The sequence below is a fragment of the Haliaeetus leucocephalus genome, unplaced genomic scaffold (assembly GCF_000737465.1).
Source record: "Haliaeetus leucocephalus isolate CR32 unplaced genomic scaffold, Haliaeetus_leucocephalus-4.0 Scaffold506, whole genome shotgun sequence".
Classification (NCBI taxonomy): Eukaryota; Metazoa; Chordata; class Aves; order Accipitriformes; family Accipitridae; genus Haliaeetus; species Haliaeetus leucocephalus.
Genome location: NW_010972942.1, coordinates 3,731,018 through 3,743,182, shown reverse-complemented (window position 1 = coordinate 3,743,182; position 12,165 = coordinate 3,731,018). Strand labels below are relative to the sequence as shown.

The 12,165-nt window shown below is 40.4% G+C and overlaps 1 protein-coding gene across 1 annotated transcript in view; it reads left to right on the top strand.

Annotated features, from left to right (window-relative positions):
- ZFHX4 (zinc finger homeobox 4) overlaps positions 1-12,165 on the top strand; it is a 149,524-nt gene that overhangs the window by 134,953 nt on the left and 2,406 nt on the right. Inside the window, exons 8-9 of the mRNA XM_010575868.1 lie at positions 64-181; positions 1,612-7,008. Coding sequence (XP_010574170.1) covers positions 64-181; positions 1,612-7,008 — 5,515 coding nt within the window. The remainder of the gene's footprint in view (positions 1-63; positions 182-1,611; positions 7,009-12,165) is intronic.

Genomic DNA, 12,165 nt, shown 5'->3' with positions numbered 1-12,165 from the left:
ACTGTTGTATAGTATTAAAGTGTGACTTTTCCTGTAATAATACTGTGTTCTTGGTTTTCAAAGGTTCCTGTACCAGATGTCATGATGCCCAATAGTATGCTATTGCCAGCAGCTGCTTCAGAGAAATCTGAACGTGACACATCTGCAACCATTACAGCTGAGGGATCTGGGAAATATCCAGGTATGCAAGAAAAAGCCCAAACATATAGAAGCTAGGTAGGGGCAGTTTAGAAATAAGCCACTTGTTTCTTTCTTAGTAAAGTGAATCCTTTTGGCTTGCATATAGCCACAGAGATAAAAAGAGAAAAATAACAAGGGGCCTGAATTTGGCTGACTGCACCTATGCAGAGTTACCAGGATGCACATGTATGCCAGAGTGTTTGCTTTTGGTGGAGGTGAAATTAAACAGTATTGCCTAGCCACTTTGAAGGTAAGACCCTCCTTGTTTAACCAGCAAATAAGACCCAGTCCTAAAAGACAGTGGCACTTTCACCAGCGTCGATGGGGAATGTTAGGCAAGCAATTCTCCCTGCATTTCCAATAGTAGGTTTCTTATCCTGGACACTTACTGTTTTCTGTGCTGGGAAGCTGCCTTGCTACCTCTCTGTCATGGTTTAATCCCAGTCAGCAACTAAGCACCACGCAGCTTCTCACTCACCTCCCCCCTTCAGTGGGATGGGGGAGAGAATTGGGAAAAGAAGTAAAACTCATGGGTTGAGATAAGAATGGTTTAATAGAACAGAAAAGAAGAAACTAATAATGATAATGATAACACTAATAAAATGACAATAGTAATAATAAAAGGATTGGAATATCCAAGTGATGCATAATGCAATTGCTCACCACCCACTGACTGATGCCCAGGTAGTCCCTGAGCGGTGATTCCCCCGCCCCCACTCCCCCCAGTTTATATACTAGATGTGACGTCACATGGTATGGAATACCCCATTGGCCACTTTGGGTCAGCTGCCCTGGCTGTGTCCCCTCCCAACTCCTTGTGCCCCTCCAGCCTTCTTTCTGACTGGGCATGAGAAGCTGAAAAATCCTCAACTTTAGTCTAAACACTACTTAGCAACAACTGAAAACATCAGCGTTATCAACATTCTTCTCATAGCAAACTCAAAAACATAGCACTGTACCAGCTACTAGGAAGACAATTAACTCCATCCCAGCTGAAACCAGGACACTCTTACAGCATGCTCCTCCCTCTCTCCTCAGACCACCTTCCTCCTCCTTTCTAATCACCTGTCCTACCTATTGTCCCCATTTCTACTCCCTCCGTCTTCCCTACTGTTTATTTCCTTGTTTGGTGCTCCCATTGTATGAGTAAACTCCTACCTTATGACAAAGAGAAGCCTTATGCCACTACTGGGCCAACTGCCACTGCTAGTCTGATCATCATGTTTGAATTTTGCTACTTCTACTTTTTTTTAACCTCCTGTTGGTCCTGTCTGCTTTATCCTCGGGGGCAAGGATGTGTTGCTATATTTTGCTAGGCCAACACATGGCATACCAGGTGCCTTACTTGATTTCTGATGGAAAAAAAATAAATTAATACTATGTGCTGTTCTCTTCTACTTGTGTAAAAGACACTTCACTTTCTTTAACTAGGTGAAAGTCCTGTGGATGAGAAAAGTACCCCTGGGATCGATGAATCAAAAACTGGAATGGAAATTAAGACTGAGGAACAGAAGCCACCTAAGGAATCTACTGAAACACCAGACTGGAATAAGAGCAGCAGTAAGGAGATAAAGACCACTGACTCAATGACGGATCAGCTAAATGAACAGCAGAAGAAGCAACAGCTCTCTGTTTCTGACCGCCATGTCTATAAGTACCGTTGTAACCATTGTAGCTTGGCTTTTAAGACTATGCAGAAGCTTCAGATACATTCCCAGTATCATGCTATTCGGGCAGCTACCATGTGTAGCCTTTGCCAACGTAGCTTCCGTACATTCCAGGCTTTAAAAAAACACTTGGAAGCAGGCCACCCTGAACTCAATGAAGCCGAACTTCAGCAGCTGTGTGCATCTTTACCTGTCAATGGTGAACTCTGGGCAGAAAGTGAAAGTATAGCACAAGATGATCATGCACTAGAACAAGAAATAGAAAGAGATTATGAGATGGACCAGGAAGGTAAAGCAAGTCCTGTAGGAAGTGATAGCAGCTCTATTCCAGACGACATGGGCTCAGAACCAAAGCGGACCTTACCTTTCAGAAAAGGGCCAAATTTTACTATGGAAAAATTTCTAGATCCATCTCGCCCATATAAGTGTACGGTGTGTAAAGAGTCTTTCACCCAAAAGAATATTCTCTTGGTCCACTATAACTCAGTGTCCCATCTACATAAACTCAAAAAGGTTTTGCAGGAAGCATCAAGTCCTGTCCCTCAAGAAACCAACAGCAGCACTGACAACAAACCCTACAAATGCAGCATTTGTAATGTTGCATATAGCCAAAGTTCTACATTGGAAATCCATATGAGATCTGTGCTTCATCAGACAAAGGCAAGGGCTGCAAAATTAGAACCAAGTGGTAATATAAGTAGCGGAAATAGTGCAGCAGGGAATGTTAATAGCCCCAGCCAAGGAATGCTAGAATCTATGAGCTTACCAGCAGTTAACAGCAAAGAAACACATTTAGATGCCAAAGAATTAAATAAAAAGCAAGCTTCTGAATTAATTTCTGCTCAGCCTACACATCACCCACCCCAGTCACCAGCACAACTTCAAATGCAACTACAGCATGAACTGCAACAGCAAGCTGCGTTCTTTCAACCCCAGTTTCTAAACCCAGCTTTTTTGCCTCACTTTCCAATGACACCAGAAGCACTGCTGCAATTTCAACAGCCTCAGTTCCTTTTCCCATTCTATATACCTGGGACAGAATTTAGCTTAAGCCCAGATCTGGGTTTGCCTGGTTCTGCCACATTCGGTATGCCTGGAATGGCTGGTATGACAGGATCACTGCTAGAAGATTTGAAGCAGCAGATACAAACTCAACACCATGTTGGCCAAACCCAGCTGCAGATACTGCAGCAACAAGCACAACAGTATCAATCCACCCAACCCCAACTTCAGTCCCAAAAACAGCAGCAGCAAAGTAGCAAGCTGATGAAAGCAGAGCAAAATACCTTAGTAAGTACAGACTGCCAGCTGATAAAGGATATGCCATCATATAAGGAGTCAGAAGAAATTTCTGAGAAACAAGAGAAGCCAAAGCAAGAATTTACTAATGAGAATGAAGGACTAAAGGAAAACAAAGACATGAAGAAGCCGAAATCCTCAGAATCAGCCATCCCACCACCCAGAATAGCTTCTGGAGCAAGGGGGAATGCAGCCAAGGCTTTGTTGGAGAACTTTGGATTTGAGTTAGTTATCCAATACAACGAGAACAGACAAAAAGTACAGAAAAAAAGCAAGACTGGTGAAGGTGAAAACACAGACAAACTGGAATGTGGAACCTGCAGTAAGCTCTTTTCCAACATTCTTATTCTGAAGAGTCATCAAGAACATGTGCATGGACAGTTTTTTCCATATGGAGCGTTAGAAAAGTTTGCCCGACAGTACAGGGAGGCATATGACAAGCTTTATCCAATTTCTCCATCTTCTCCAGAAACACCACCGCCTCCGCCGCCTCCTCCTCCACCACCACCACCTCCTCCTCCTCCCACTCCTTCTCAGCCTTCTTCAGCTGGAGCTGGAAAAATTCAAAACACAACTCCCAGTCCTTTGCAAGCTCCACCACCCACACCACCACCGCCACCTCCTCCACCACCGCCACCTCCTCCTCCACCACCGCCACCATCAGCCCCACCTCAAGTCCAGCTTCCCGTTTCACTTGATCTCCCGCTTTTCCCTCCAATTATGATGCAGCCAGTGCAGCATCCTGCATTGCCTCCTCAGCTTGCCCTCCAGTTGCCACCAATGGATACTTTATCTGCAGATCTTACCCAGCTTTGTCAGCAGCAGTTGGGATTAGATCCCAATTTCCTGCGGCACTCTCAGTTCAAGCGTCCACGTACAAGAATCACAGATGACCAGTTAAAAATCTTGCGGGCTTATTTTGATATTAACAATTCTCCTAGTGAAGAGCAGATCCAAGAAATGGCTGAGAAATCTGGTCTTTCACAGAAAGTTATCAAGCACTGGTTTCGTAATACGCTGTTTAAAGAACGACAGAGAAATAAAGATTCTCCATATAACTTCAGCAACCCTCCTATAACAGTATTGGAAGATATCAGAATAGATCCTCAACCTTCAGCTGTAGAACCTTACAAGTCTGATGCATCTTTCAGCAAGAGATCATCTAGGACTCGGTTTACTGACTACCAGCTTCGTGTCCTCCAAGACTTCTTTGACACAAATGCTTATCCAAAGGATGATGAAATTGAACAACTTTCAACTGTACTTAACCTACCTACTCGAGTTATTGTCGTATGGTTCCAAAATGCACGACAAAAAGCTCGCAAAAGTTATGAAAATCAAGCTGAAACTAAAGACAATGAGAAAAGGGAACTGACGAATGAGCGTTACATTCGAACTAGTAACATGCAATATCAGTGCAAAAAATGCAGTGTGGTTTTCCCCAGGATCTTTGATTTGATTACACACCAGAAAAAGCAGTGTTATAAAGATGAAGATGATGACGCTCAAGATGAAAGCCAAACTGAAGATTCTATGGATGCCTCTGATCAAACAGTGTATAAGAACTGCACAGCTTCTGGCCAAAACGACTCATCAAAAAGCCTGGCAGTTACAGCAGCAAGCTCTGGCTCTGGTTCTAGTACTCCTTTGATTCCATCACCCAAACCAGAACCTGAGAAGTCTTCTCCTAAACCAGAGCCCACAGAAAAACCAAAACAAAATGAAACCATCGCTAAGCAAACTGATACATCTTCCCAAAGCGCCAAACCAGTACAGTCTACTCCAGTAACCTCTTCTGACCCTCAGCCCTCAGCTTCTCAACCACAGCAACAAAAACAATCACAGATAGTAGGGAGACCTCCTTCTGCATCACAAACCACACCTGTTCCTTCCAGTCCTTTACCAATTTCAATGACTTCTCTACAGAACAGTCTACCTCCTCAGTTATTACAGTACCAATGCGATCAGTGTACAGTTGCCTTTCCAACTCTAGAACTTTGGCAAGAGCACCAGCACATGCATTTCCTAGCAGCTCAAAACCAATTTCTTCACTCACAGTTTTTAGAAAGGCCAATGGATATGCCCTATATGATATTTGACCCCAATAATCCTTTGATGACTGGACAGTTACTTAATAGTTCTCTTGCTCAGATGCCACCACAGACTGGCTCATCACATACGGCACACCCAGCTACAGTTTCTGGTTCCCTGAAACGAAAACTAGATGATAAAGAAGACAATAACTGTAGTGAGAAAGAGGGAGGAAACAGTGGAGAAGATCAACATCGTGATAAGCGTTTAAGAACTACAATTACTCCAGAGCAGCTGGAAATACTCTATGAAAAGTACCTACTAGATTCCAACCCCACGAGAAAGATGCTAGATCATATTGCACGTGAAGTGGGACTGAAAAAGAGAGTGGTACAAGTCTGGTTTCAGAACACAAGAGCCCGAGAAAGAAAGGGACAATTCCGTGCAGTTGGTCCAGCCCAGTCCCATAAAAGGTGTCCTTTTTGTCGAGCTCTGTTTAAGGCAAAATCAGCTTTAGAAAGTCACATTCGCTCTCGACATTGGAATGAAGGGAAACAGGCCGGTTATAGTTTGCCTCCAAGTCCTTTGATATCAACTGAAGATGGAGGAGAAAGTCCACAAAAGTACATATTTTTTGATTACCCATCACTGTCATTAGCAAAAACTGAATTATCAAGTGAAAATGAATTAGCCTCCACTGTATCAACCCCTGTTAGCAAAACTGCAGAAATGTCACCGAAGAACCTCTTAAGTCCTTCTTCTTTTAAAGCAGAGTCTAGTGAGGATATAGAAAATTTGAATGCCCCTCCTACTGACTCTGGATATGATCAAAACAAGACTGACTTTGATGAGACTTCATCAATTAATACAGCAATTAGCGATGCCACAACAGGGGATGAGGGGAACAATGAAATGGAAAGCACGACTGGCAGTTCAGGGGATGCAAAACCTGCATCACCTCCCAAAGAACCAAAACCACTTGTGAACGACACGCTATCAAAAGCTGCAACTACACCTACAAATGAGAATACCGATGATAAATTTCTCTTTTCCCTAACAAGTCCCTCAATACATTTCAGTGAAAAAGATGGTGATCATGACCAAAGTTACTACATTACTGATGACGCTGATGATAATGCCGACCGCAGTGAAACTTCAAGCATAGCTGATCCAAGTTCACCTAACCCATTTGGAGCTAGCAATCCCTTTAAATCCAAAAACAGTGATCGGCCAGGCCACAAACGTTTCCGAACACAAATGAGTAACCTTCAGCTTAAAGTTCTCAAGGCTTGCTTTAGTGACTACCGGACTCCAACAATGCAGGAATGCGAAATGCTAGGGAATGAGATTGGCCTGCCCAAACGTGTGGTCCAGGTCTGGTTTCAGAATGCACGAGCTAAAGAAAAGAAATTCAAAATTAACATAGGGAAGCCATTCATGATTAATCAGACTGGACCTGATGGGACAAAGCCAGAATGTTCTCTATGTGGCGTGAAATATTCTGCACGTTTGTCCATAAGAGATCATATCTTTTCCAAACAACATATTACAAAAGTGAGAGAAACTGTGGGAAGTCAGCTAGATCGGGAGAAAGATTATTTAGCTCCTACAACAGTTAGACAGCTGATGGCACAGCAAGAATTGGATCGGATAAAGAAGGCTACTGATGTGCTAGGATTAACAGTACAGCAGCCAGGCATGATGGACAGCAGTTCTCTTCATGGTATCAGTTTGCCAGCAGCTTATCCAGGACTCCCTGGCCTTCCTCCTGTTCTTCTGCCTGGAATGAATGGTCCATCCTCCTTACCTGGATTTCCACAAAGTTCAAACAGTAAGTCTATAAGGGGATGATTTTCTCATTTAATTAATTTGATCATCTTGCATGGTCACCATCCCCTTCTAAAACACAGCATATTATGCATTCATATCATGCTTGTGAGACTGGTGTGGGTAGCTAAAAAGTACTGCTATGAGGTGTACTCAGTACAATTCTCAATTCTTGCTGTAGCCTGGATGATAACTGATTTTGCAAAAAAAATAAAAAATAATTTTAATTGAAATCTAATTGATAGGAATGTTTTTGGTCCATATTAGGCTTCTGTAACAAAAGCAATATAACAATAGCATTGTTATGCTTCTTTTGTTTGTTTTGAATGATACTCCTTCAGGCAAAACTTGGGTTAGAATTTTTAATGTAAATTTTTTGTATGCAAATATTTAAAGTAACATCTGATGAAGCACAAAATAGTAATTCCCACATTATCGGCTCATCAGGCATTTGGTCCACCCCTTAGACTAGTCCAACCTGTTGTTTAATTCAGAATAAATATTTAAAATAAAAGGCTGCCCAAGACCCTCTATTATATTTCTGAATAATTGCCTGCTAAGATAAGAAGGTTTTTGTTGAAGGTAATTTGTAATGGAAGTTTCATTGTGATCCAAATTCCAGGAGCTCCTGAATATCTCCTAACCCTAGTTTGTAAAGTCATTGCAGCCATGTGTCTCTTCATTTAGGCTTGCACTTTTAACTGAACATGTAACTCTGTTTTACTGACTGTTTTGACTCTCGTTTCACTCTGGTTTTTGCTCACATTGGAAAGCACTTCCTCTTGCAATAAGTTTCACTGATGTTAGAGAATCAAGTTTTCTGCAGAATGATTTGTTTAGTACTCAAAAAATGAACCTAATTTATTTTCTTGTATTAGGCTCTGATTTTGCAGTCAGAGTTTGTTGTGAGTGAAGCCTTGCAGATTGAAGCTCTCCCATTCATCTTCTAACATTGCACGTTCATATCAAATATGTGCACAGCAGAGTTAGGGAGCTGGTTAAGACCCCTCACCTCATTTTATCCAGTAATCCACTTGCTGTTGATCTTCAAACTTTGATTTAGAAAGCAACTCACTTTGGCAAGTAGGGTAGGGGCTTAATCACCAGTGTTGTTAGACATGCTAAGACTGTAGCAATGTCTTCTCTGCTACACAGTTCTGCTTTGATTGATGATGATCATGTTATTGTTTCCCTAAGTGGTGGTCAAAGCATCTTGTTTTTCTCTTCATTGGATAAGAATGGCTTTCCTTCCACAATGGAGTCTCTGGCTGAGTGCCCTCTGGCTTTTGTCAAACAGTTATTGGCACAGAGAGTGCATATAAAGGAAGTATAAAGTAGCTGTATTTCCTTCTTAATGGCATACAGTGTCCAGGTCCAAAAATGGCTGGTTGTTGTTCATCAAAATTATAGATATGGTTTCTCCATATAACTTCGCTAAACAGCTTCGGTTAGGTTGACCTTCAGGTAAAATGGGCTCTGGAAAACTCAGTCTTTCTCTATACCACTAAATGAAATTTGCTTGGGAAGATACTATTACATTCTTTTACTCTCAAAACCAGATAGTCCCCATGCAAAGTGATTCTTGGGAATGGTTGTGGGCCCATGATAGCCTCTCAGCTGTGCTCAGGAATTGTTTAGGAGAATGCTAGTTGGCCCAGGCCAAAACAGTGGCAGTCACCGTTCTTACTGTTTAACTTTACAGATGGTTTACTTTCAGTTTTTGGGAAATGTTCCCTGGTACTCTTTAACTTGCTAGTATCACTGTAGCCTCAGAGTCTGTAAATTGTCCTGTCAATAATACAAAAGGTATTATTACAGGCTAACTGGTCCATAATGATTAAATTTTCAGTTTTTTTAATTTCCACCAAATATCTCTTCTTTGAGATAAATTTAAATCATTAGTACCATAGCATACACAATGCACTGCCAATTGAGATGGATTTTTACCCCCTTTCATCTTGCATCTTCTTAAGGTTAATTAGCCCATTGTGGGCAAAGCCCACTGCGTAAACTAGCTAGTAAAATCTCATTGTTAAATTTTTCTTCTGCCATATGCTAAATAGCCCCTACATCCCCTTTTTGTTGCCTGGCAAATACTTGCATGCATAAATTTCCATTCCTTAATGATACATAATGGAGCAGTCATAGTGAGTGGAAAAAAATATTTATTTTAATCATTCATCATAGAAAAACAGTAATATACTCAGATGTTCTCCAGTATGTACTCAACACTAGTACCAATTTTCTGCACCTAGTTAACCCATTTCTGTTTCCTTCTCTACCCTGCTTTGGCTGATAGTTCACATTTATATCTGATGCTAAGAATTGTTTAAGAAATATCTTTTTTGGAAGCAGGCTTCCAAGCAAGCTTTTCTTCCAATTGAGCCTATGGTTCTTGTAGCAGCACGTATATGCTCAGCCAGCAGGACAATTGTTCTACATCATTCTTTGCATGAAGGATTTTCTGAAGCTAAGTCCCTGATGACTCACTATCCTATACTTCAAGTCTACTTCTTGTGAATTCCACTGCAAGCGTGTAATGTCTTCTCTTTTGGACCCAGTCCCAAAAATGCACTTCAGAAGTCTCCCTTATATTCAAATATTTACCTGTTTTCACTGATGCTTACAGGGCTGGTAACTCTATTTCCTGTGGCAAAGCCCATCCATTCTGTCCTACATGTTTGTTTAAAGGACAGTGTCAACATTAGTAAGATCCTCACTTTTAAAGAATATGTTTGCTGTTTGCTAAGACAGGGAACTAGTGACACTATAGTAGTGAACATTACATTTAAAATTCTCTTTTGTGTTTCTCTTTACTCATGCTAGACAGAGAAATTAGCCTGATTAGTTTCACTGGTTGATACAAGTTTATGAGGGATTTCCACTTTCATGTTGTTGCATCCAGTATTATTTATGGGTTTCCAAAAAGGTACAAAACCCAGCTAAATTTTGCAAAATACTTTTCTTTTTTTAAATGCAGTATTTGCTTTTATGAAAGGTTTGAACTGGAACACTTGAAAATAATGCTAAATTGCAAAAGATGGAAATATTCAAAGTACAGTTCATTTTGTCTTCTTTATGTAGTGCTCAAACTGGACTTTTATTTGCAAAGATTATTAGATTTGTCAAAATAAGATAGCTTCATTTCTCAATGAAAAGATCCATTAACTTTAAATTCAGTTATTTTGTTCTGAAACAAGTGGTTTTTAATGTCAGAACTATTGTGTGGTTCTAGGATGATATGTTGAAGAATCCTCTCAGCTGTGGGATATATTTCTCTAGATAATGTAATTATACCATCTTGTGGCATCAAATGCTGAGCAAGGTCTCAAAATTACTGCTATGTTTGCTCAGCATAATTCCTAATATGGAGTTATTTGGTGGAATTCTAATTCATACAGAATTTTAGTTCCGGCTCATCTTTGTTCTTCAAACCCCTTCTTATTTTCTAGGTGACTGTAGATAGAAGAGTTCACCTGCTGTTTTCAGCTGTTCTTAAAATTCACATTCTCTTTTCTTCTTAGCTTTGTGTTTTTGCCTATGATCCCTTGCAGAAAACTAGTGCTTCATCTTGCTTCTAGCTATTAATACTGGTTCTGTGAACCTTTTAATGTCATCATCATTACCATAGGTTCTTTGCACATCACTTAAGCCTGGGCTGCCTTGAAGATTCACAGAAGCTTTTTCCAAGAATGCACACATCACTGGGTAATATGTACTTAGTGGTTTTTGAAATCTTATCAAGAGAGAAATTTGATTCAGCAGCAATTACTTTCCTTATTATTAGGGCACTAAATTCTGTTCTCTGTTTGCTTTTGGCCCATTGGTAGCAGTTACATTTTTATATTTTTAGCCCTCTGATTCATCCAAGTGAAAGAGAAGTCTCTCCTCTTTGATAGTCACTTAAAAGAGTTAGCAGGATTAGAATGTTTCTTTATGATTAGTGAATTTTCTATTCTACATCTCTCATGTGTGGAAATGGAGCATTAGTTGCATCGAGTTTTCTTCATTTAGTCTTGGAAACCCTCAGTTCTACATTTAACTTTAATAAAACAGGTGGATTTCACTATTCTGTTGCAGCCTGTCTGGATATTTAACTGAATCCTGTGTATTTCAACTAAATTCAGAAGAATATGTGGAAAATGGAATAGATCTTGGCTGCTCTGGGCATCATCAGTATAAGTAGACTGAAGACAATATGCTGTGTAAGGGTTGAAGAGGTTAAGAATAGAAAGAAATCGGAAAAATCCTAAGTAGCTGACAAGCCCAAATAACCATGACAAAGCTGGGGCAGCAGTTCACACTAACTGCATCATTCATGCATTTTCCATCTATAGTATTTATCATTTAATATATTTTCAGCAGACTCCACACACAATTGCCTGTTACTTCCTGTTGAAAGCGTAGGGGCAAGCAATAGCATCTTCAATGTTATTGTGCAGTAACTGTGGCAATTACCCACTTTTTAATTATAACTGTTGTGACTTGTTTCACTGCACTATCTAATCTGTACTCACAATGCATTTTAACTCCTTAGTGTTCCTCTACCGTTAAATAGGAGTAATGACACGGTGACAAACATTAAATGGCCTCTTTGTTAAATCTGATAATTATTCCCTTTGATTCCTAATTGCTTTATTCCTAAGTAATGCTAAGCACCTGGATATTGATGATTTAAACGTCATTCTTGTTCACTCCGTTAGTGCTTCCTAGTAGCTAATACCCATCTAACCTCCATTACAGAACCTGCATTTATTGTTCTCTGTGTGCTAGTAGACTGTTCCCGCTGTTGCTTCACTTTTACAATTCTGTGTATCACACACTTTTTATGCTCTTTTCTCTAGCAAACTTACTTGCCTGAAAAAAAATGACAATGGGTGTAATGTACAGCCTCTTACAGTTAGTTGCCTTTTCTACCCTGTGCCATCATTTAATTTTCTGACCAACTATACATCTGACAGAAGTTGCTTTTTAATAGACTGTTACCAGCCACTGCACTATATCTGGTACTTGAAACACGAGAAAAGATTTCTTCCATTAAGTTATGAGGCATACTTATTGTGTGTATGCACCCTCCAGACAGAACCAGTCCGTCCTTAGGTTGCTTTCTCTAATGAGGTGGAGGACGTCATGCTTGCATGCTTCAAGTAAACCGAGAACA